Source organism: Pteropus vampyrus, unplaced genomic scaffold (assembly GCF_000151845.1).
Source record: "Pteropus vampyrus isolate Shadow unplaced genomic scaffold, Pvam_2.0 Scaffold90, whole genome shotgun sequence".
Taxonomy (NCBI): Eukaryota; Metazoa; Chordata; class Mammalia; order Chiroptera; family Pteropodidae; genus Pteropus; species Pteropus vampyrus.
Genome location: NW_011888871.1, coordinates 2,968,965 through 2,994,749, shown reverse-complemented (window position 1 = coordinate 2,994,749; position 25,785 = coordinate 2,968,965). Strand labels below are relative to the sequence as shown.

The 25,785-nt window shown below is 42.0% G+C and overlaps 2 protein-coding genes and 2 pseudogenes across 2 annotated transcripts in view; 2 read left to right on the top strand and 2 right to left on the bottom strand.

Annotated features, from left to right (window-relative positions):
• The first annotated feature begins 676 nt into the window (after nucleotides 1-676).
• On the top strand, nucleotides 677-17,601 carry CCZ1 (CCZ1 homolog, vacuolar protein trafficking and biogenesis associated). The gene is made up of 14 exons (XM_011363857.2): nucleotides 677-784; nucleotides 878-971; nucleotides 1,273-1,350; nucleotides 1,737-1,784; nucleotides 2,342-2,425; nucleotides 3,532-3,707; nucleotides 5,610-5,691; nucleotides 7,570-7,631; nucleotides 8,099-8,210; nucleotides 12,375-12,408; nucleotides 13,090-13,207; nucleotides 15,583-15,741; nucleotides 16,030-16,157; nucleotides 17,258-17,601. Exons 2-14 carry the CDS (start codon nucleotides 963-965, stop codon nucleotides 17,311-17,313), a joined length of 1,146 nt encoding a protein of 381 aa, XP_011362159.1. The 5' UTR covers nucleotides 677-784; nucleotides 878-962; the 3' UTR covers nucleotides 17,314-17,601.
• On the bottom strand, nucleotides 7,820-7,939 carry LOC111742292 (annotated as a pseudogene).
• A 1,862-nt stretch (nucleotides 17,602-19,463) lies between the features above and the next one.
• LOC105294626 (radial spoke head 10 homolog B) overlaps nucleotides 19,464-25,785 on the bottom strand; it is a 32,093-nt gene continuing 25,771 nt past the window's right edge. The window contains exons 19-20 of the mRNA XM_023532772.1: nucleotides 20,747-20,945; nucleotides 19,464-19,737 (exon numbers count right to left, since the gene is read on the bottom strand). Coding sequence (XP_023388540.1) covers nucleotides 19,569-19,737; nucleotides 20,747-20,945 — 368 coding nt within the window. The 3' untranslated portion in view covers nucleotides 19,464-19,568. The remainder of the gene's footprint in view (nucleotides 19,738-20,746; nucleotides 20,946-25,785) is intronic.
• Nucleotides 25,219-25,337, top strand: LOC111742289 (annotated as a pseudogene).

The window sequence follows — 25,785 nt, the reverse complement described above, 5'->3', positions numbered from 1 at the left end:
TGGAGTCTGTTTTCACTTTGCAGCAATTCCGTGATTAAAATCGAGTGATTAAAATTGAGTTGATGTCTCTTACTGGAAGTTTCCAACTAGGAGAAGCGTGGAACAAGGACGGTGCACCGTAGCCCTAGAATAATGCAGGCGTGGAGGACCCTCGGAAAGTTTTTTTTCCAAGTTAATAAGTAAATAAATAGAAAGAGTTTTTTTATTTTGTTTTGTTTTTTGTTTTAGGTGGGGACAGTGACTTCCTCAAAGGATGTCCAGAGTTACGTTTTATTGGCAGCAAATCACAGTCCTTTAAAGGCTGTCAGTCTAATTATCGGTGAACCTGCTGGGTTTAATTTGGGAGGATGTGTAAGTTTATGCACCTGCGCAGGCCACGCGCTTATTTTTTGCAAGCGTTGGTGTATTTATTATAAATTAACGTGAGGAAAGGACTCCAAATATGGAATTTCAGAGGAACTGTCTAGTGCTACTTTAGATGACGTGTGACTTAATTGTCTTTCAGGCTGGTGGGCGTTATTTACACAGCGAGAAGACAATTGTTTCGCTAGAAGTTTTTTATTTTGAGGTTTTGTTGTTTACCTTTAGTATGTATGACATGAGAGGTTGATGTTAAACTTAGCATCTGCAACAGCTAATGTGAAAAAGTGTTTATGTTAATGTGATTCTGTTTCTTCATATTTTAGGAGGAAAATAAAATTTTGTTTTATTATCCAAATGAAGTAGAGAAGAATGAAAAAATTAGAAATGTCGGATTATGTGAAGCTATTGTACAGTTTACAAGGTAATGTTTTTAAATGTACATTTGCAAAGCTCAGTGAATTCTTACACTTTATACTGGATAATTGTCCCCAACATATTCTTTTAATCTTTTTAGGACCTTTAGTCCATCAAAACCTGCAAAATCTTTACATACACAGAAGAATAGACAGTTCTTCAATGAACCAGAAGAAAATTTCTGGATGGTCATGGTATTTACACACATAGTACATCTTTTTTAATTTGTATAGGAAAGTTATGGGTGATCTTTACATTTAGGAATTTAGGAAAGTCCTCTGGCTGTTGCATCAAAGTAAAATTACAATAAAGTTGGTTGCAGCTTTCTAATCAAACTCCTATTTGGTGTATTTGTTCTTGGGGCTGTTTTAAGAAGTTGTGTTTCTGTGTTTGTCTTTTAAGAAATTGCGACATGTATACATTTTTTAATTTAGGAGAAATTAAAAGCACATATAATTGATTCCTTATGTAATATCAGTTTATCAAATTTTGTAGGTGGTTCGGAATCCTATCATTGAAAAACAAAGTAAAGATGGAAAACCAGTTGTTGAATATCAAGAGGAGGAGTTGTTGGTAAGGTGTCGTTTTTTATTTCACATTTTTAGAAAACGTATTACTATGTTGGGTGACTTGGTCAAATTTAAGCCATGTCACTTTTGCAGAAGTTTCTCAGGGTACACAGTGAAGTTTTATGTCTGTTGTTTACATTAGGACAATCTTATAAAAGTGTTTATACACCTTACCTCACTAATGCATTCTACTAATCATCTGTGTTTAAAAGCACTCCTAAAATCAGGCTCATTGGTTTATAATCTAAATACCTCTTTTTTCGGGACACAACTATTGTGGGACCAGGTTTATAAGCATACTGCTTCGCCAAGGGTCACTGTACCTCTGCTGTATAATCAAATTTTTTCCTTTGAATAGAATCTCATGCCATGTCTTTGTGTTGTTTGTAGGACAAGGTTTATAGCTCAGTGCTCCAGCAATGCTACAGCATGTACAAGGTAAGCATGACATTCTTTCTGATTTAAAGCTAACCAGTTACCCCTATTTACAGGGGTTGTTTAAAAATAGTTCTCAGTTCTTTAGATGACCGCAAGGTGACTGTCTGTCTGTTTTATGGGAGGAAATAATGGGTCCTTTGGAACAGTATTGAAGTTTATGTGTACACATATTCAGAGTTTGAGTCCTGCTCTATTCCTGGCCTTGTACTAGGAATGTATTCCCATTGGTGAACAAGACAGTCCATGTTCTTGAATGAAATGCATACTGCAGATATTTATATGGTTTAAGAAGTCTGGTTATTTTATGTAAAGCTGAATTTAGGTATGAGTGAAGGTTAAAAATCATGCCCAAAACAGGTGATTTCATAAAAATTATAACATCACTTAACAGTGTGTTAATTTTTTGTGACTTATAACTCATCCTTTCTCATAGAAATATCTTTTGTATATAAAAGACACTGGGGGAATTAAATAAGCCATAGTAATTAAAAGAACTTGTTAGACTGGGTAATTGAAGGGCATAGGAATTGACTTTTTAAAATCTTTTACACCATTAGCTTTTTAATGGTACATTTCTGAGAGCCATGGAAGATGGAGGTGTCAAGCTCCTAAAAGAAAGATTAGAGAAATTCTTCCATCGGGTAAGTATTTTGAATTTTATTTATAATTTTGATAGTGTTCAAATAGCCCCTTAGAGAAGTATACAGACAAGTTTGTTTCTCACACGCAAAAAGCTCAGCTTGAAAGTTGTGGCAAAACCAGACCAGTGTGGAAACTCATCAGACTCGTGCCCTTGAACCTTTCTGACCTTTTGTGCAGGATCATTGCACCTTGCCATTTGTGCACAGCTACTTAAAGTGTCTTGAAACATCTTTTTGCTTCATCCTTATTCCGCCTGCATCTGTCAGAGTGGGCTTCCTCAAAAGTGAACTTACTGTGTGGTAGATTGGTTCACTAGCAAAATTAAACTCTTCAGCTGAGTCGCACGTTCTTGTGTATTGATTCTGTTCACTAAACAGGCATAGTCTGTTGACTGAAGATAAAAGTATTTGGCTATGACACAGACTTTATATCACATTAGGGGTTATTAGTGTGATTTTTCCCAAGTGATAAATGAATGTCCCTAAATAGTTGCCATTCTTTTTCTCTGTAAATTGATTTTGCATATCTCACCCAACCTCTGTTCAAATCCGGTTTATTTTCTCCCTGAATGACCTTCGATATCTATTTTTAAATTATTTTGGTTTTCTGAATTACTTTTCTTATTTGTTCACTTTAGTGAACATCATTATTCACTCTCATAATATCTCCTGATTCCTGTTTTTGTCTTTTTCATTCTCTTACACATCAGGGGGTACAACTGACCGCATGTCCTTCTAACATGATTTTAGTGTAAGATGGCACTGTCTGTCCGTGATATCGCTTTATGGGTCCCTAATGAGGTTAACCTAATTTGAGCCCTAATATAAGGAATTAAATACTTTAAAGAGGTAAAACACTCTACTGAATAAACATTAACTAGCTGCGTTTGAACTTTATATTTTGAAATTGAATCGAAACTTGATATTGATTTGGAACTTTGTATTTTCAAATCCAGTTATCTATGGCTCACCTACCTGTTGGTCTTGTCAGTATGCTGTTTGCTAGTATATAATTGTACATAAGTTAAGACTAATTAATTTCAGTTGTCAAAGAGTACTATTAAGAAAAAGATTCAAATAAATGTTATGCCTTATTTTTCCTATAGTATTTGCAAACGTTGCACTTGCAGTCATGCGATCTACTTGACATTTTTGGTGGAATCAGCTTCTTCCCATTGGATAAAATGACTTATTTGAAAATCCAGTCCTTTATTAATAGAATGGAGGAAAGCCTGAGTATAGTCAAATACACTGCCTTTCTCTATAACGACCAACTAATCTGGTAGGTACACCCTAAGGCTTGGCATGTAAAAGAAGAAAATCTTTTGGGATAATAAAAATAGTAGTGACTGGATGGATAGCAGGTTGTCAAACTGAAACTAATAGCAAGGGGCAAAGCAGGAAACATCTTTATAGATATTGTCAAAATAAAGCGGTGATTATTTAAACCGAAACTAGGGTGATTCTGTTTCAAATTACAAGCAGAGGAGTTTAAAACTGGCTCAGTGAAAGGTGAAGATGATGTTTTATCAAGTTAGATTTTGGAATCCTATTTTTATTTTGGTGCTTTTCCAAAAACATCTTCAAAGAAATGGTATAGTAAATGTGGAAAGCACAGTGCACGTAATAAGTCGTTAAGTGTTGTCTGCCGTTTCCTGTCATAGGGTATTTTCTACTCAGCGTCCAATAAGAACGAAATTGCCAGCCACATGTGTTAACTTTCAAATTTCTAGTAGCCACAATAGAATAAAAAAACTGGTGAAATTAATTATAATATATATTTTGGTCTGGTATTTCTAAAATATTTCAACATGTAATAACATAATTATTAACGAGCTAGTCTTTCTGTGCTGAATCTTAAAAATCCAGCATGTACGTTACAGTCATTTTGACCAGCCACATCTCGAGAGCTCGGTAGCCAGACGTGCCCAGTATCTGCTGCGATTGGAAACACAGCTCCAGGAGTTATTGCCCAGCTCGTAATTCTTTCTGTACTGTCTTCTCATTCAACAGCCCCTCCTCACTGGCACTTATTTATGTCTCGAAAGGAAAATAACATCCAGGACTTGTTTTTCTCTTTTCCCCCCTTATCTCATTTATTTCTGCCGCAGAAAAAGTGGGTGACCTTTCTATGTGTTTGATGTGGAAATTCCATCTGCCTCGTTGGCCGCGAGATCATTTCAGAGTCGGTGTTGTCACAGGACAAGCACTAAATGTTCCCAAGCGCTTCTTCTATTTTGGCCTTAACTTTGGACCCGGAACCTCTCTCTCTGCCAGGCAGGAAACAAAACAAAACTGCTAAGAGCTTGGGGCTTCCTTCTAATTTTAGTGGTGGACGAGACGTTATGAAAATCAAACCTCGAAATAGGAGACGCGGTAGGGGAGGAGAAAGAGGTCAGAGAAAGCCAGGAAGCCCCGGGAGGCGGGCACACCTGTGCGCCAGGACAGACCCGACCTTGCTAACCTGTCATTTTCCCGGGAAAGGGGGAGAGAGCCTCCGGAATGGGGTGTGAGGCTCCATTTATATAGTGAGATTTCCTCGTGATTTTTTTCAATTTCCTTGAACAGAAAACCCCCAAATACAGACTCATTGTCGATGTTCCCACCTAAATAAACGACTTCAAAGAGTCCGATGCCTCCTGGTCTCAGGAGTTTTTCAACGTGCTGCTCGTTCCTGCCTCATTTCAGATCAGATGGTTTGCCTGAACTTGGCTTCTTTTCTTTCTTTTCGCCTACATGGACATCAGTGTTAAAATCCACATTCACTTCTAAGAGAAGGACCAATTTCCGGTCCACAGCATCCCGGTATTTTCTGGGATGTCACATGAAAGAAGATGGCATTACTGTGTAACCCGGAAAGCGAAGGGAAACCTTCGGCCAGAAGTGGAGCGTGTGGTCATTCATCTCCCCGAAGAAGCCTGCGTGGAATTCAACCAGAGAGTCAAGTTGCAACTCTTTATTTTAAATGGCATATAAAATATAAGACTACATAGTTGCAGCCTTTAGCAGGTCAGGATAAAGTTCTAGTGCTGGGACTTAAGTGTGGTTCATTCCTTCTTGAAGTTCCCAGTCCAGGAAAGGGCCTCTTAATATCATGTGAAAGGCGAAAGATGCACTTTGTCATAGAGTCATGGAAAGACAGAAGACTGCTTCCAGAGTTAACAATACCTTTCTGTTGTTTCAGGAGTGGATTAGAACAAGATGACATGAGAATTTTATACAAATACCTCACCACATCTCTATTTCCGAGGCATATTGAACCCGAGGTACGATTGGGTGCTAATAGCGCTTTCTTTGGATAGACAGGCAGACTGTGTGTGTGTGTGTGTGTGTGTGTGTGTGTGTGTGTGTGTGTGTGTGTGCGCGCATGCATATGCATATGTGTATGTTTACAGACACAGGTTTGGAGGGCTGGGGAAGAGGGCGCAGTAATGTGGTTATGGGTGGGACCGTTCTGATCTATATTTTATATTACTAGTGTGATATTTAGTATATTTAGTTGTGTATAACTTAGCACAGAAAACCACATATGTCAGCTCTTCATTTTATTGTGTTGAAATGCGATAACAAAAGTACGTTTGAAAGAGGAGCATTTCATTGAGTAGAAGGAAAAAAACTGGATTTTAGGTACAGTTCCGGGAGCTCTGAAAATGCCAGGGATCTTCGCCAAAACAATGGTTAATCCTTTTGTCTTTTCATCTTGAACGTGTCATCTAACTTTGAATTGATGTCATATTGCCTGCGTGCCTTTTCCACTCTGGCGCCTAATTTCTCGATTTTCTGCAGAGAAAATATAATATTATAAATTATACCACAGCGTGCTCCCCAGAGTATCCCTTCGTAGCTTTAATTAGCTGGAAGCGGAAAGTATTCATAGCCCATAAAGTCATCACCTTAGCCCAGGTGCACACGTGTGCTCCTCTCTGTGTCTCTCCCTCCATTATTTTAAAGCCATGACTTAAAATAAGGAAAATATCTTTGATAAGAAATAGAAAACAAGGTTTTGAGAAGCACCGGGCCTTCCCCTTAGTTTCTTTCTGCTGGTTCGAATACAGTGGCTAATGTTTGTGGAGCACGTGCCGTACGCCAGGCACTGTACTAAGTGCCTGGCAAATGCGCATCTCCTGACAGCCATTCTAAAAGCTGGGTACCTCATCTCCATCTTACAGATAGGATACCCAAGCTTAAGGAGCTTAAGTGACTTACCTAGGGTCACCTAGCTAGTAAGTAGCAGAGCCGGGACTTGGTCTCTGGGACTGCCTGATGCTAAGCCCCTGCTCACAACAGCCCCTCGGAAGGATCACTTCAGGAGGCTTTTCCGTGTGTGACGGTGCTGTTGCAAAAGCAGATAACGGTGCTTTCTATTATGCCTGAGGAGCGGGCTGATAAAACAGAAAGCGGCGCTGTCCAACAGGGCGATGTGAACGCGGACGCGTGAGGTCGTCTCAGTAGAAACTGCACGTGAGAGATGTCTGTGCACTTTTACTATTGGATGGACTATGTTTTTCAATCCTTCATTTGCCGTCACATGCTAAATTTTATGTAGATTAAACATCGATTGAAATTTTTTAGAAGAATAACAAGTTTTAGCTAACATAACTATTGGGTTTGGATTTTTTTTTTCTTTGTATGTTGAAATACTGTATCTTCAGCAAAAGAAACTAGGAGTATGCTACAAATATAAATCTGCGCAGAGCCACAATGGCATGGCTGAAGGCTTTGACATCAGACAGGCTTGGGTCTGGTGCCCAACCCTGCTACCTAGGAGCTGTGTGCGTTGGTGAACTTCCCTGAACCGCCGTTTCCACAGCTAGAAAATAGGAAGAGAGTATTCCCTGTAGGGGTGGTAAGAGGCGAAGTCGAGTAATTTATGTCATCGCCTATTAACCACATAGGGGATTTCAGTTATTACCATAAATAGTACTCCATCACTATATGGAATTTAGGGTTATAATAGTTCTGGTTGAAATCGGTGAGTTTTCATGTACTTCTGGAAGCCGCCTCCCTTTATTTCATGGAGAGGAATATGGGGAATTGATGAGAAAGATGTCATGGGGCCAACTAGTAGATAGGGATGCTGTATCGGAAGGCTTTGAAAGTAGAGAGTCCGATAAGTCATTTCTCAACATTAAATTTGTTTACAGCTGGCAGGAAGGGATTCTCCCATAAGGGCAGAAATGCCAGGAAATCTTCAGCACTATGGAAGGTAGGACTTCTGTTCTCCCATGTACTGTGTTGGATTTTATTATCTTTTTGGTAAAGATAAAAATCACGAACACCGAATTAACCCTTGTGCTGTTTTATTGACAATAATCAGCAAAGGAAATTCTGTTCTTTCCGATGAATTAAAACTATTACTTTTTCTTTCTTTCTTTCTTTCTTTTTTTTTTTTAACACCTACAGCACCTGATCTTCCTAAGGGGGTCTCCCATCCAACTACTAACCAGGCCTGACCCTGCTTAGCTTCCGAGATCAGATATGATCGGGCACATTCAGGGTGGGATGGCCGTAGACAAAGCTATTTACTTTTTCGTACTCTGATTCGGTGTTTTCTGAGTAGTGGCTAGCTTCCCTCCAAAATGGCCGTATATTAAGTAGGCATGTACTGCATTTATATATTCCTGTTTATAATTTACCTAATTGAGTTGAGTCATCTCTGTGCTCACTTTTCAGATTTCTGACTGGACCCTTGAACCTTAATGATCCAGAAGCAAAATGCAGATTCCCCAAAATCTTTGTAAATACAGATGACACTTATGAGGCACTCCATTTAATTGTTTATAAGGTAACCGCTGTTTTTACAGATCAATATTAAAGTAAGCGATCAATATTAAAGTACGTGTACGCGAACAAGCGTGCAAACACCTGAAACGTTTCTCAGAACAGATGCTGGAAGTTATCATTGTAGATACTCAAAAAGGGTATCTTAGGGGATAGTTGTCTCAGCTCCTGTTAAATCACTTGGTCATTTGTGAGCAAGTAGGTGTCTAAGGCCGTGCCATCCTGTGTGCTCGCCAAGCCAAGGCCACCAAGGCTCAGGTTGTCCCTTGGGTGCCCTCTGGTGCAGCCCGCCCACACTTCAGTGAATACTGCCTTCGCTCTGGTTTTAAAACCATGGACTTGCTCATTCATAAGGACAGTCTTGGTGTCTATCAGGATGTCATCTTCCAAGGATATATATTTATGTTAGGTTGGTTTTTTTTTTTTTAAGGCAGGTTTTAGTTCAAAAAAGGAGGCTGCGCGTAGATGTGTGTCTTCTGTCCCTCCCGAGAGTACAGTTTTGTTTTCATTCGTAGAGGCTTAGAAATGATGCCGTAAGAGCACAGCGGGGAGATGGCCGTAGAGGGGGAGGGAATTCTGCAGCTCCCCAGAAAGTGGCAAGGAGAAGTGAGGGTGATGCCTGACAGGAGAGCGGAGGGGGCTAAAGCCTGGGCGGTGAGCGGGGAGGGTGCGCAGAGGCCCGGAGAAGCCCCAGCTGGGCAGCGGCCACCTCGGGAGTCCGGAGTCAGAGACAAAGGGAATAAGTGAAGCGAGGACTGTGAGCCGTTCAGTCACACACCCCCCACCCCTCACCCTCCCCCCCTCCCCGTCCTCGAGGCAGGTGGGCGCTGAGCGCCTGTCCCAGGGGAAAACTGAGCGTCTTTTTCTGGGAAGGAAACGGTCTGGAGAGACCTGGCATGGCTAATGCGAGTGTCAGCACCTGAGAACAAGGTCCTTCTCCTTCTGGCGTCACGGTGTACCCCAAAACTGCCGCCCTCATCCCTCACCTGAGCGAGGCCTCCCGCCCTAGTCAGCCTTCCGGTTCCTTCATTCTTGAGTGTGATCAGAAAAACAGCCCTTAGGTCCTGAGAGAAACAAAATGACTGGGAACAAAAGAGAACTCCTCAAAATCAGTGTTCACAGAGGTCAGAGAAGTGTCTAGAGAGCTGGCAGGAAGATGCGACAGTCAAGGATGTGTTAAACTTCAGTTAATTGAAAATATAATGTTTAAGGTATTTTTTATTGTGAGATATATATCACATAAAACTTATGTGAACCATTTTAAGAGGACAATTCAGTGACATTAAATACATCCACAGTGTTGTGCAGCCATCACCACCGTTTCCAAAACTTTTCACCCCAAATTCTGTACCCATTTAGCAATAACCCCTCAGCTCCTTACCCCTGAAGATGTAATTTTTGACATAAGAAATTCATTAGAGGGATTAAAGATAAGTTGCCCAGCCTTAGAACGTAAGACGAAACGACAAGAGAGAAAACTGAAAGGAAAGAGAGAGGGGGTCGGTTCTGGGATTTCGACATCGGGTTAATGGCAGGTGGAAGAGGGAAGAGTCCATTTTTGTATCGAGCCAAAATCACCCTCTTCTGAATGGCGATGGCTTTGAACCGTTAATGAAGGGAATGCAAGCCTGGATTTCCATTTTTAAAGTCGGCCAACAGATGTAATTTTGGATGCGTCGATGGCATCATGGTTATGTTAAAGAGATAGTTTTTTAAACAGCTTTATTGAGATATAATTCAATTGAATGGTTTCTAGCTGCAGAGTTCAGGAGGCCCCAAGACTACCCTCACTCCTGACACCAACTGCTGATTTGGGGGTCCTCGAGACCACCCTCAGGTTCAGTAGTTCACGGGAAGGACTCAGCAGCCACTACGCTCACATTTACAGTTTATTACAGTGAAAACGTACAGACTAAAGTCAGCCCAGGAAAGAGGTAGAAGGGACAGTCGCCAGGTGCCAGCAGTTGCCAGGTGCCAGCTTCCAGGTGTTCTCTCCCGGCGAAGCCATGCAGAGTACTGCCACCCAGGGAAGCTGACCCGAGCCTTGACGTCCACAGTTTTATTGGGTTGGTCACGTAGACACAACTGACCACCCCAGTCGCTGACCTTGGTCTTTGGCCCTTAGTAGGTCCAGCTGATCCCGCACAGGCTCAGGGCCATAAGGGATAGTGGCTTTCTTTTCTTTCGAAGTCTCTGGTTTGGGCGTCAGGGTAATACCTGCCTCAGTATAAGGAACATCTCCGCCTGTTTTTTTAGAAATCTTTGCGAAGGGCCGATGTTAATTCTATAAATATTTGGTCACAGCGAAGCCATCTACATCTGGGCTTTTCTTTGTTGGAAATTTTTAAATTATAAATTAGTCTCTTGTTTCAGATTTTTTCTGATTTTCTGTTTCTTCTTGGGTCGTTTTCAGTAGTTTGTATCTTTCTAGGAATTTGTCCATTTCGCTTAAGTTATTCAGTTTGTCGGTATATAGTTTTTCATGGTATCGTACCGTCGAGTCTTTTTTCTCCCTGTAAAGCCAGCAGCGACGGCTCTTCTTTCGTTCCTCATTTTAGTAATTTGAGTCTTCCTTCTTTTTCGCTTGGTCTAGAGGTTTAGCTAAAGTTTTTTCAGTTTCGTTGATCTTTTCCGAAAAGGAAGTTTTGGTTTCTTTTTTTCAATTCTTCTATTCTCTATTTCATTTATTTCAGCTCTAATCTATGTCATATTCCTCCTTGTGCTCACTTTAGGGTTAATTTGCTCTTATCTTTTCCAAGGTTTTAAGATGGAAGGTTAGATTATAGATTCGAGATCTTCTTAATATATGTGTTTACAGCTAGAAAGCTACAGTATTTGCAGATTTTCTTGAATAAACACCCTCCGTTTGCTGTCCTCCCTTAGGACAATTTCCCTCGGAAAATTTAAAGGTTTTTTATAATTTTCTCCAGCCGCTGCTCAGATCCACCAGAGAGTGCCTCAGGTTGCAGGGCCAGTGGTCCCAGATACCCTGGTATTTCAGGAGAGGCTGAAAATTGGAAATTCGGTAGAAAACTAATTGGCATCTAAGTCAAAATTACACACAAAGAAACATATTGGGTGGAACTGGCCTGTAAGCCACCGATTTTGCAACCTGTTTATAGGCAAATAATAATTCCGATTTAATTACAAAATAACGTAGACGTCATCAACTGTGACCATGATAGAGGCCGAGAGGTGGAAGTGGGGAGAGGTGCGGGGACAAGTACAAACTAAATGTCCTCTTTTAAAAAGTTAGCGACCCAGCAGCTCGTACCTGTAACTGGTGGCATGAGAAACGAGCCATTTGGGGCTGTAAGGTGACCAGCGAAGGAACTAGAGTGGCCGTAAACCACAGCGAGGAGGAGTAAGGCAGATGACGTGTCACGTCCATCCTGACGGAACTAGGGAGTCAGTATGCTGCCTGCAGGTAGCAGCGGTATAGCTCTGTGACCTAAAATGATGAAGAGTAGTCGCCTGTGGGACCGGGCCCCAGAGAAGGAAGTCTTTTGCTTTTCTTTTTTATTATAAATCAATATGTTCTATCTGACATGTTTTTAACACTGTACATTGCTTTGATAAACTTAACCATTTTGGGTTGTTTATGATCTTCGTTGATGTAAGTTGCTGGTACTTGCTAATGTCATAATTGCAATAATGGTTATAATAAAAAGTGAAACAAGGTGACATTAATTTGCTGTGGTTTTTAATTGCGTTAATGGAAATTTCAAACGTACACAAAAACAGACTCGAATAATGAATCCCCAGGTACCCATCACACAGCTTAATTAATTAACAAGATGGTAATCTTTCATCTGTCTTCTCTACATGTTTTTTTTTTTTGCCAGAGCATTTTAAATCATCTTGTCATTTCACTCGTAAATACTTCCATTTGCATCTCTAAGAAGAACATCTGTTTTCACATAGCCATCACGCTTATCACGTCTGATGAAGTAAACCATTCTTCCTTAATATCATCTGATATCCAGTCCACAGTTCTCCAATTAGCTAAGAAGTATCTGTAGGTCGATTTGTTCAAATCAAGTGTCAGACAAGGTCTCTGCATCTGGCGATTAAGTCATCTCAAGTGTCAGACAAGGTCACTGCATCTGGTGATTAAGTCATCTTTTTTGTACCATTTTGTAATCTCTGGTTCATTTTCCCCTCCCAGGCCATGAGCGCAGCCGTGTGCTTTATGATCGACGGTAGGTACACCCTGTATCTGACCCCGCCTCAGATAAGCCTGTCCTCTTTACAGTTCGCTGCGGTATATTCCTAAGTGGTGAATATGTTGTCTTCGGCAACATAGCACCTGTATCAGGTGCTGCGCCCCATTAGGGCCTCGTCTTAACTAGCTCTTTCTAGTATTTTTCTAGCCCTAGTTGTCCCACTTGTCAGCAGCAGGATCAGGGCACCTTTCTGTGCCTCCCTGACCGTGGGATGATGACAGTGGTACCCATTTTACAGGGAGCTTTGAGGATTAGATGAGGTAATGATTGTGAAGTGCCAAGCAACACCTGGCCCACGACTACTGCTGTGTAATGTTCGTTAAAGACATGTTTGACCTTAGGTCTACTCAGGGTGGGCAAGCAATTTACCACCCAAAGGCCGTGTTTAACTCAACATTCACAATGAAATAGGTCTTTGATTTTTTTTTTCCATCTTAAATATAACTAACTTTGATTCTTCTGTTTCTCTTCTATTTGGGGGTGGGGGGGTAGGTAGGGAAAGCTGATCATTTGATTGTTTTATCTCCTGGATTCAGTAAAAGTTTAATTCGAATTGTTAATTCAGTAAAGATGATAAAATTCTTCTTAAGACAGTGAAGTGAATAATGACCTTTTAAACACAAGGTATCATAACACTGTTTTAAAATTTCTTGCCAGCCTCTGTACAGCCTACGCTGGATTTTTGCCGAAGACTGGATGGCATTGTTGGGCCCCAGCTCACAGTGCTGGCATCTGACATTTGTGAGCAATTTAACATCAACAGAAGAGTATCTGGGTTTGTACTTTGCTTCATATTTACTTTCAAGCATTTAATTGGTTTTGGAAGAGTAAAGGTGGTTTTTACTTAAGAATATAGACAGCAAATTGACATTCGTGTTTTTCTCTGAATCCAGAGAACAGCAGTGTGCTGTTCAGCTCTGTCTGGAAAGCTTCCTGGGGAACTGTTCTTGGGTTCCTACCCCTCGTTGTTGGTTGAGGCTGGGTCTCTATTAATGTATCCTCGTTGATGGTTGGGCTTAGGTCTCTCTTAATGCATCCCCTGGGCTCTCCCCTGATCCTAGCGTGAATGTAAGGCTTAGGTGTGCTGCCTGTGCCTGTGGACTTGGCCTGGTGAGTGCCATTAACATCCCACTCGACCAGCCTCAATTGTGAAATTCACACCGGCAGGAGTAACCTGCAGGCTTTTGCTTTGCATAGACCAGAAACACTCTGCCATGTTGTGTAGAAGTGGGCAGGGTGAAACTGGCTGTGCCGGAAGCTGTTGGAGTGTTGGTGCTGAGGCTGGCAGCTTGCAGGGCTCCGTGCCAGGCAGCAAGAGACTCAAGGTCAAACTCGTCTGGGTCTAAGCTCTGAAGTCGTCAAACCTCTTTCTGCTTTCTCCTCCATGTAAAGTGGAATTACTGTAAAAATAAAGCGAGTAAATGGACAGGACTTTGAGAAATAAAAGCCCTCTTCTGTGGACTTGCCACATGGTTGAGAAGTAACTAAAGTGCCGTGAGTTCGTACGTATCCTCGTTTGTAGCGATCATTTGTTATATGCACAGTGTGTGGTCTTACATGAGCACCAGCCTATGGAGAGGTTACAAATGGGCCCCAAGTGAAGGTACATTTAGGTTCGGTATCTGTGTGTGGATTGTTGCTGTTGACAGCTCACTTCGTTTTTGACAAGATAAAACTAAGGAGAGTGCCAGCTCAGCGTACATCCACACGGTGCTGTGAAATCATTTAATTTTTTTTTTTTTAGCATTAAACTGCCAGATTTTCTATTTTGAAGGAGACCTGAGTGAGTTAAATCTGTCGCATCATGCACACTATGAGCAGAGAGCGACAAAGTGTAGCGATCTGCATCCCCGAAGCCCGGGCCGTTACCGGACATGCTAACTGTTCTGAGTGTGCTTTCGGGAGATGTGAGATTTCAGGTAACTCAGCAACACATTTCCAGAGGTAAACCTGCTGTCAGGCACCTTCTCTTTCACAAATAGGATGAACCGTGCTTAGGATTGTGCAGAAGAAAGGAGGCAGCCTGGGATATTAATTACTGTGTCATTAGAGAGCAGTTTTGTCTCCAATATTTTACTATGAAAATTTTCAGACATAGGGAAGTTGCAAAAATTGTGTAGTGCACACCCATATACCTCCTACTTACATTCTGCAATTAAGATCTTGCTATACATGTTTTAGTACACGTCCGTCTGTTCTAGAGGGCAGTTTTTCGACTGTTAAGAGACCCACTGTACAGTGTCACTGGCCCCCTGAAAGATAGGGTCCCTGGCATAAGCTCCGCACAATTTAGGGGTGTGCCCAAAAATAGGAATTCTAGAAATGTAGTTATCTTTGAGAGCTGACCTTAAGATGCTTCTGAGATTTTACAGACCATAAATATCAACTAAAGGTAAAAAGGTTTCAAATACAAAGGTAATGTGTTTTTCTTCTGGAAATCCTTCTGACCCAAACCATTTTACGCTCCGGTCCTGGGACCTCCACAACTCATATCTCAGAGGAGTTGGGGGCAGCCCCGAAGGAGGAAGAAGACCCTAGTGGCGTCTCGAGGCAGCATCTCAAGGGCCTTGTTGATGGGGTGCAGTGTGCGTGAGGCAGCAGTCCTGATCCCAGAGACCGGTTCTGTGCCCGGCCTGTTCTAGATTTGGGGGCTGTATGTGTTGCAACTACTCAACTATCGTTTACGTGTGAAAGCAGCAACTGGCTCATAAGCGCCGGGTGTGGCAGCGTTCCGGTAAAACTTTATTTAGAAAAATGGCCAGATTTGCTGACGCCCTCCACTAGAAAATAAATGGCCTGTATTGATTTAGTTTGTATTTTTAAAAAATTCAGGGAATAACCAAGTGATTGCCATTTATAACACATCATACTTTTGAGAAAATCATCACAAAATGGTTAAAATATTTTTGGTTTTTAAAAAATACACTTCAGCTTTGGGAAATTTCATCATATTGAGTACCACACAGATATCAAGGAAGTTACTAATGAAAGAGGAGCCTGTTACATCTTAACTGAGATTCTTAATTTGAAGGTCCAGCCATCGAAAATACAAGGCTTAGCCACACAGATTTAAAGTTTTAACAGTGTCGTTGTAGAGTTTGGATAATTTTTTCTTTCAGAATGTTCCCATTTTAATGACATTTTTCACAGGTCTGAAAAAGAACCCCAGTTTAAGTTTATCTACTTCAACCATATGAATTTAGCAGAGAAAAGTACAATTCACATGAGGAAAACACCCAGTGTGTCGCTTACGTCTGTTCATCCGGATTTAATGAAGATTCTGGGTGACATCAACAGTGATTTTACCAGGTAAATCGAACCACCTGTCAAATTAGGTCCCCCCTTTCTAATGAGAGACATTAAGGAATCATCTTCAAAACCAAGTGACCCAGGGACCCCTTAGAGGGGCTCACACTGCCCACCTTTTGGGGGGCCATTTCCAAACAGAGCATTAATCCCAGAGGTCACTGGTCACTCGGACGTGATTCCCTGAACTTTCCAAATGACTGAAGCTTCCCGTTTCTTATTTTAGATTGTTTTGCACGATCTGGCCGTATTTATCATAAACTATGGCATTTTAAAACTCTTGTCTTGCAGAGTGGACGAGGATGAAGAAGTCATCGTGAAAGCGATGAGTGATTATTGGGTCGTTGGGAAAAAGTCTGATCAGCGGGAGCTGTATGTTATTTTGAATCAAAAAAATGCAAACCTGATTGAAGTAAATGGTAAATAGGATTTGGTATTTGAGAATTTTAATGCTATCGATGTTTAAAAACGCCTGTCTTTTCAACATACTAAGAAATACACTGAACAGAACGTTGCGACTGTTGAGATTCTGAGCAGAAGCCTCTGTTGCTTAAAGGAAATGTCATTTAATTCATTGTTTTTTAATAGCTTAGTTCCTCAAAAAAAGTATGTGAAAAAATGTCCTGCATCACGGGAAACTTGGCATCATCCTTATAATACTAAAGGGAGAGAGATCCTCTTTTTATTTCCTGCAATGAGAACACACACTTAGGCGAGAGCTGCCAGGGTCACGTGGCAATTTTCAGCCATCTCTGCGCGCGGGCAGCCTTGTGACGCAGAAGTTCCCTTCCGTCTTGCAGCCAGAGCATTTGGTCTGGTCCTCGGCACGCGGTGATCCAAGCAACCGCTTTGCCTGATCCTGACCATGTTTGTGCCCTGGAGGAAAGGGGGTGTCACCCTCACGGCATCAGGCTCCCTTGCTGCTCTGAGAGCGACCTGGAACAAGGAGCGGACAGTACAGGCACCCCAAGTGGCACCTGTAAGAGAAGTTAGGTGTGAGGCTGCTTTTTTCTGCATCTTCTAAGGCGTCTACTAAAGTTTTCTGTTTCATGAACACAATAGCTGTGCGCATTAGAAACGCCAGTTAGGACGAGCCTCATTACAGCGGGAGTCGAGGCAGGACAGTGTCGCCTCTGCGGAGCACTTGATCTGCGGCGCAGGGTTGCGGCCACCCTGAGTGTGTGCTGTGGCATCAGGCTTCTCAGGGCTTGCGACGTCGTGCCCCTGACCCCATGAGCTCCTAAGCGGTGGGTGTCGTAGGCACCCTGGGTGTTGGGTTCGAGCTTTCTCAGACCCAAAGCAGCAGAGTTTCTCCATGTTAAATAGGCATGATAAGCTTTTTCTGTCTCTCGGTTTATTCACATTTTTTACCCAGGCTTCTGGGATTTGAGATCAAAATTAATGCAGGTGTTCGTTTATTCCCAACTTTCTTCCAGAAGATTTTAAGGTGCTAATATAGATATCGTATAACCTGTAAGCGGAAACCTCTATTTCTTACCGTTTTCTGTTCTTCTTGCAGAAGAGGTAAAGAAACTTTGTGCAACGCAATTCAATAACATATTCTTCTTGGACTGACTGCTGATGGCTCACCGAAACATCTTTTTAAAAACTCAGCAAGCGTTTTGTTCACCACTGCAGGTTATTGGTCATATTATTGACTGAATTAATGACAATAGTAAAGCAATACTTGCTTTGAAGAATCAAATTTCTACTCAGTCTGATGATCCCCTGAAGTTTTTAGATTTTAAATATTTATGTGGAATTAACTGAAGGCAGTCGGCTACGTCTCTGTCATTCCATTCTTTTGACATGTGAATATTTTACTGGAAAATAAGACTAATAAATTGTTAAAACTTTTTAAAATTCTGGTTTTGCATTGAGTTTCCTGTTGCCTGTTTGTAGACCTCACTGTCCAGTGGGTCCTTGACCTGTCCTTGGGGATATTTAAGCAGCTAGAGCTTCTCAGAGTTAGGGGTCCCTTCCCTGGTCACTAGACCTGAGGTGGCGAAATAGGGCCTTTGCTCAGAGTAACTGTTAGCCCTCGTTTTTGTCTTGAGGACTAACTTGATTTTTTAGGCCACCTATAATAACAGACCTTAAGCAAAGTGCCCCAGTGTGGTGTAAACATAAAGCTGTCCTCATTCATCGTGTAGAACTCCCAGGTGGCCACACTCTGCATGCAGCTTCGTAGCTGAGATGGAGCCTGGCTGAATTTTATTTAACCTAGCTTGTAGTGGCCTGGATATCCCAGAGTGTGGATGAAACTAGCCAGGTATGGTCTAGAAACTGGCGCCGCCCCGGCCCCAACAGGGGCTCCTGTGTCCTTACCTGACCCGCATAAGCCTTCTACGTAGCTATCCTGAGCTACGTGAGACGGAAGGACCTTGTCGATGTATAGTGTTCTCACCGTCACCCAATCTTATACACAGCTCACAATTCCCATTATGATATCCCCTTAACCCAGGGGTTACTTAAGAGCGTATGTTTTGGTTTCTAATGATATTAGGCTTTATTGCATGGATCCACTGCCGACTTATCAATTGCAATATAATCAGACGGTAGTCTCCGGCGTATCATTTGAAATTGTTGCACTTTTTAAACTTAAAATGTAGCCAGTATTTCTCTCTGTTGCATTCTGGTTTCTAACTGCTGCTCAGACGTTTTAGTTGCTTACATCGTAGCCTGAGTAAATACTGGTTTTCCTCACCCGTTTCTTCCATTGTGATTGTAGCTTTCTTCCCTACAGTTGTCCGCTTTTGCAAGGCTGATAGGAAGATGCAGACTAGTAATGCATCTTTTTGCTTGGTTGTCCTTTTCTCATTTTGATTTTTATCTCCATCATGGGGACGTTTGCTTTAAATTGTTTTATCTGCCTTTACTATTCCTTGCTGTTCCGGCCATCTTGATTAGATTTTCCTGGTTATCTTTTTCTATGTTTTCATCCTTCCCACATGGTTTTGTCAAAAATGTTTCCCTTGATTTTTTTAATCCAACCTCACCACCTCAGGGTGGGGGGTTTGGGGGAGGGAAAGGTGAGTTTCACCTGTTAAACTGGCGGTTACTGGTATCTTTGCATTTTTCCCCACCAGCTTTTATTTTCCATTTCCATTTTATTTTCCATTTTTTCTTTGTTGTTTTCCCTTTTCCCAGCTTTATGATGGATGATAGTTTTCTTCTTTCTGCTAGTTTGGAAGCTATAGGTTATATTTTTATGCTTTGGTGGCTACTCTTAAATTTTAACAAATTATTAGCTCCGATATTTTCTAACAGACAAAATATTCACTTAACTGCTGACGGCACACCTGCTCCTGGTCCAGCGGTTTGGCCTTTGGTCCATGCGACATTTGCGGGGCCGTGGGACTCAACAGGAAAGGACCAAGAAAAGAGCCGTAGACATGGCGGCGTGTGAAGGACAGGTAGGTTTTGGGTACAGGGCGGTTACAGGAGGCAGAGTTGCTGTTTGGGGCTGGGGCTGGGGCTGGGGGGACCGAAGAAATGTTTAAATAACTTCATCCACTTCTCACCAATTCCTAATTGGTTTTATGGTTTGACGGGATCCTGAGCTTCACTACCAATACTTTGATTTTGTTAAAAATCATATTAAATATACTCATTTAACAGCCATATATACATGTACTTTCATTCAGCTCACTTTTCAAAATGCAGGCGTTTCGGTGATCCAACCCGAAGGAACCGAAACGCAGTGGTATTTCAAAAACACTAAGACGAGTAAAGCAAGCCACTTTATTGATCAGGAAGTTTGTTCCTGTGCTTCGGCTCTAAACTTTTACATCTGCTTGTTCTTGAGGCTCATTTGCAAACCCAGTAACCTATCTTCTCCTTTTCTTACTTGTGATGGATTTGGACTGGGACACCATCTCCTCTTTCGGGGGGCTCATCGTGAAACTCCTGGATGGGGCGTCCACCGGTTCCTTGATCACGGTGATGTCGACCTCATAGTCTTGTCTTTTGGCCTCTTCCTCCCTCAAGCTATTCAGCCTAACACAGGAAGCAAACACAAGAAGGTTGGTTTTTTGTTTTTTTCTTTGTAATTTCAAAACCAGTTTTTATGCTCTATGTGGTATAAAGTAGTCCATCCCTGGATTTCAACGTTTTTGTAAATGAGATTGTAAATTATCATCACTTTGCCTAAAATAAAGTGATGCCACATCTAGAAAACCCAGAACGCAATTTTCATATATCTGAAGGTACTGCGTACAACATAGCAGCTAGTAGGTGGCCTTTTAAAACGCTCCGTGGTCTTGTTCTTCAAGACCCTTTAACGCTTCCTTCGACACACTGACAGGCTTGAGAGGCACTTTACAAAAAGCAGGCGTTTGTACTCTGGACCAACACTCCTGCGTAGAACCGAGCCTGAACAGTGTTTCTGAAACAGTAAGTGCGGCACTTATGGGGTGCTCCCCACGTGCCAGGCATGGTTCTAGATGCTTCACAAACGTTAGCTCGCTTAATGCTCACGACAGCCCCTCGGGAGGCCGAGGCACCCAGTGACCTTGCCTAGGGTCTCCCAAGCGTTCAGGGGCGGGGCTGGGATTTGAACCCGGGCAGTCTAGGTCTGTGGCCTGACTCGGCCACTCTGTCACTTTGCCTCTTTGCGTGAACCTGGGGACACAGGTGTCAGCACTTTAGATAGCCAGCGGAAGAGCAGGGGGCCCAGAGGCAGGATTCCTCCACGTGGCTGAGGTTCTTTGTACCATGAGAGGACCTGCCACCCCTAGGAAGCCGAATACTTTTCATGAAAGCATCTGGCCCTGAAGCTTCCGGCAGCTCCAGATAGCGAGACAGGGAGAGGGAGCGAGAGGGAGCGAGAGAGGCAGAGAGGGAGAGAGAAGGATGGAGGGAGGGAGAGGAAGGGAGAGGGAGCAAGAGAGGCAGAGAGGGAGAGGGAAGGATGGAGGGAGGGAGAGGAAGGGAGAGGGAGCGAGAGAGGCCGAGAGGCCGAGAGCCCGGGCGGGAGGGAAGGAGCTGAGAGGGGTCACAAAGGTACTTGGCTTCCAGCTCGTCGTCCTCCATTTGCCTCTGCTTGGCCAGGGCTGCGTGCAGCAGCCTCTGTTCCTCCACTCTCTCCTTGAGAACTTCTTCGTGCTTGTGCGCTTGGAACAGCGTGTTCATGAAGAAGACGCACACGTTGCCGAGCCACGTGCCGAGCTTGTCCTTCTCTTCATCCTTGGGTTTTTCTTTTTTCTCTGGAAGAAAGTTTCATTAAAGTGAGGCTGCACCCAACTCAGCAGTAACTTGGGAGCCTTTTTTCCGCGTTCTGGTTCTGCCCGTTTGCCTGGCGGTGCCTGTCCCCGTACGATGGGGCGATGGGGCGATGCGTCCTGCGTCCGTCCCCTCAGGCTTGCCAGGGTTCACGAGGTGCGGCCTGCTTCAGCTGACTGCCTGGAGCGAGGGGACAGCAGGCCTCAGCTGTGGCGGCAGCATTTCCTGCAGCCTCCTGGGACCTACCTGTACTTTTTTTCTAAATCGCTTAAGTAGTTTGGTTTTCTCACATTTTAGAAAGTTTGCAACAATTTTCATGTTTGGGGGGCGGAACTTGGTTTTTGCATACATTGTCTTTAAAGGCAGTTTTCATAAAGAAAATAATAAAAGAGGATTTTAACTCTGACTCAAATAAGGTGAGTACTTTCCATCGCATCCTGTCTGCGATCTGAGACCGTGCGGGTTTTGTAGCGGTTGGTGGTCTGACTCTGTCCACTCATATTTCAGCTCTCATGGTGACACCTTGTCACAAAATATGGTCATGTGCGCGGTTTCTGGTTTCTCGGGGGAACCTCGAGAGGTGGGAGGACCCACATCAGTGCCGCCTCCGCCTTCCCAGAATCCCGCCCTGGGTGGGTTTCATGTCTCTGGGGTGAAACAGCCGGTCTATTATCATTTTTAACCTCTATCAAGTTTTTATATATTGGTTATGCTAATGTTAAATGAACAAAGCTTTATGCTTGAGAATTTTTTTAAAACGTAAGAATAATTCTTAGTGTTTCTTTAAACTTTTTAAAGAACTTGCTCATAAAAATTAAATTTGGGGAAGTAATTTTGACAGCTTTTCTCCCATGATTATTCAGGTTTTCTATTCTCTTGAGTCTACTTTTATTAATATCTTCTTTGAAAACCAATTAAAATTTTTTTCAAATTTATTAGCTTAGAGGTATATGCAGCCTTCTTTTACCATGCTTAGAAAACGCTTATCTGGTTACTTTTTCCTCCTTAGTTAGTATGTGTGTTTATCACTTTTATTCCGACTGTACTAGGCTGAGGATATCTATTTTCTTTTTTTACTTACGGAACCAGGAAGATCAATTTTAGTATTTCTCATATAATTTGTGAGTTTGTTTTTTCTAATTAATGCCTTCTTCCTGCTCTCCTTGTATTTTTTTTTATTCCTGCCTTCTACCCTTTTGGACGGAATGTTTGGGTTACCATATTTTCTTATTTAATAGTGAAAACATCGAGTACTATAAATTTTCTCTGGTTATCATTCTGACCATGTCTCATAGGTAATGTTTAATTTCCTAAGTCGTCTCGGAAATGCAATGTGTTTTTTCTCTAAGAATTATTTAGAAGAATAGAGGACTTCGTTTTTGGTGGGGCTTTTTGTTGTTGTTTTTGCTTTTAATTTCCAAGTAGTTGGATGCTGTTTCACTTTTCAAATCAACATACCTGGTTCTAATTTAAAAGACAGTGAGGCATTGGGGAATGCTGACCAGGAGAAGGGGATGAGGCTGGAAGCCGGTGTGGACAGCGGTGTGGACGGCGCCAGGAATCAGCTGGGAGCTAAGGAAATGGAGTCTGCAGGTGGGATGCTAGAGGGATGTCACTAGGAGAAGGTTGATATTAAAACGAATCTGAGGGCTTGAGGAAGGGTTTATTTGTTGTTTTAACTTGAGCATCTTAAAAAAAACAAAGAGAGTGAGACTCTGAAGGAGAACTTGACTGTGTAAGGATATAGTCAACAGTAACAGGCCTGGGAGGTGGACATGTGGTGCCCAGGGGGACGTCCAGCTGTCCTGATCGACTGATGCAACTCAGTAAGATCATGCCTTGAAAGTGAACTCTGAGAAGTGTCACCATGATGGTGACATAGGTCATTCCTAGCTTCACTCCCCCTCATAAGAAGAACGAACAACTCTGCATGGACAAGACACCGCCGTGTGAATCCTAGGACCCGTCTGCACCGCAGAGGGCGAGACACAGCACGGCGGGAGGGGAGGAGGAGCCGCCACGCACTGACCACACTGCCCCTCTCTGTGCTGGCACAGGTCTCCCCTGAGCCTGTACTTCCAGGAGGAAAAGAGCCCATGGTGGACATGGTGGGTCACTTCTTGGGAACCTCCACTCCAGCCTCATCCCACGAGAATGCTAAAGGGAGCTCTTTGAGTAGAAATAAAAGGCTGCTAATGGTCTTTCTAAAAACATGAGAAGGTAACACAAAACTCACTAGTAATGGTTATACACAATCAAAGCTGGATTCTGTAATAAGGTAATGGCAGTGCATAATTCACTTTAAAAAGCACAGGAGGATAAGAAACAAGGAAAAATGGATGTCCAAAACAGCCAGAAAACAGTTAACAAAATGGCAGCTGTAAGTCCTTACCTGGCAGTAATTACTTTAAATGTAAAAGGATTAAGTTTTCCAATCAGAAGACACAATGGCAGAATGGAAAAAAAGACAAGACCCAATAATATGCTACCTATAATAACTTCCTTTAGCCTTAAAGGCACACACCGATTGGGAGTGACGTTACAAGCGAATGGTAACCCCAGAGAAGCAAGGTAGCTCCACTTACATCAGACAAAACCCTTTAAACTGAAAACAGTGAAAAGAGAAAGGAAGGTCACAATCATAAAGGGTTCAGTCCATCAAGATGTAACAATTGTAAATATTTATGCACCCAACATCGGAGCACCTGTACGTATAAAGCAAAAACTTACAGAGCAAAAAGAAACAACAATAATGGTCGAAGAACCCACTCTCAACAAGGACTGGATCATCTAGACAATAAGGAAACAGCAGATCTGATCATCGCTTAGACCAAATGGGCCTGACAGACACATGAAGAGCATTTTGTCTGACAGCAGATTACACACTCTTCGCCAGCGGACATGAAATGTTTCCTGGGATAGACCACGTCAGGCCGCAAAACAAGTCTTAGCAAATGTACTAGAAAAGATTAACAAAACTAAGTTTGTTCTTCGAAAGAAAAAATTGATAAACTTTTATGTAGACTAAGCACAGGAAAAAGAAGACCCAGATCAACAATTATAAATGAAAATGGAAACGTAAACTGACAACAGACATACAATGGATCATAAGAGGCTACTATGAGCAGCTATATGCCAACAACCCGGAAAACCTAGAATAAATGTAAAAGTTCTTAGTAACATACAATCTACCAAGACTGAAGCAGGAAGAAATAGAAAATCAGAACGGACCGATTACCAGTAAAGAGACTGAGTCAGGAATCAAAAATCTAACAGATAGTCAACAGGACCCAGTGGCTTCATAGGTGAATTTTACCAAACGTTTAAAGAATTAAAATGCCAGCCCTTCTCAAACGCTTCCAAAAAAGCAAAAAGGAGGGAACACTCAAACTCATTTTACAAAGTCGGCATCACACTGATAGAAATGGCAGACCAAGACACTACCACAACAAAAAACTGCAGGCTAACATCGCTGATGAATATAGGCGCAAAAATTCTCAGTAACATACTAGCAAACCGAATTCAGCACACGATCAAGTGGGATTTGTCCCTGGGAAGCAAGGGTGGTTGAGCACATGCAAATCAATCAGTTTGACACATCACATTAATAGAACGAAAGGAAGGATCACATCTCAATACAGAAAAAAAGCATGTGACAAAATTCAGCATCTGTTCATGATCAGATCTCAAGTATAGAAGGAACATACCTCAACGTAACAAAGGCCATATAAGGCAATCCCACAGCTAACGTCATACTCAATGGCGGAAGACTGGAAGTTTTACCTCTAAGATTAGGGACAACAGAAGGGTACCCACGCTCACCACTCCTCTTCAGCATAGCACCGGAAGTTCTAGCCAGAGCAGTTAGGCAAGAAAAAGAAAAGGCCTCAGAATTGGGAAATAATATGTAAAATTGTCTCTTTGTAGATGACATGATTTCATGTGTACAGAATCCTAAGATTCCACCAGAAAGCTGATAGAGCTAATGAATGAATTCAGTAAAGTTGCAGGATACAAAAATCAGTAACATTCTATACACTTAACAAATTATCTGAAAATGATCTCATTTACAATACCATTAAAACAAATAACATAGGAATAAATTTAACCAAGGAGGTGAAATATCTCTACTCCGAATATTAGAAGTCAACAATGAAAGAAATTAAATGGAAAGGTATCTCATGTTTATGAATTGGAAGAATTAACGTTAAAATGTCAATACAAATCCAATGGAATCCCTATCAAGATTCCAGTAGTGTCTATGGCCATGCTACCCTGAACATGCCCGAGCCCGTCTGATCTCGGAAGCTAAGCAGGGTCAGGTCTGGTTAGTACTTAGATAGGAGACCACCAAGGAAGACCAGGTGCTGTAGGCATAAAAAAATTTTTTTAAAAAATTTAAAAAAGGATTGTAAGATGACAAGGGCCTTGTAATCTGTGAGGTCAACCAACGGTTGCCTTGCCTAAAAAAAAAAAAAAAAAAACCAATGGCATTTTTTATGGAAGTAGAAAAAACAATTCTAAAGTTTATATGGAACCACAAAAGACCCAAAATAGCCAGAGCAATCCTAAATCCAAAGTATCACACTTCTTGATTTTCAGCTGTGTTGTAGAGAACAGAATTGAGAGCCCGGAAATAAACCCATGTGTATACAGTCAGCTAATATTTGACTAGGGAGCCAAGACTACTCTGTGGAGAAAAGACAATCTTTTTAATAAATGGCACTGAGAAAATTGGATATTCACATGTAAAAGAATGAAATTGGACCCCATCTTACACCGCTCACAAAAAATTATCTTGAAATGGTTTAAAGATTTAAACAT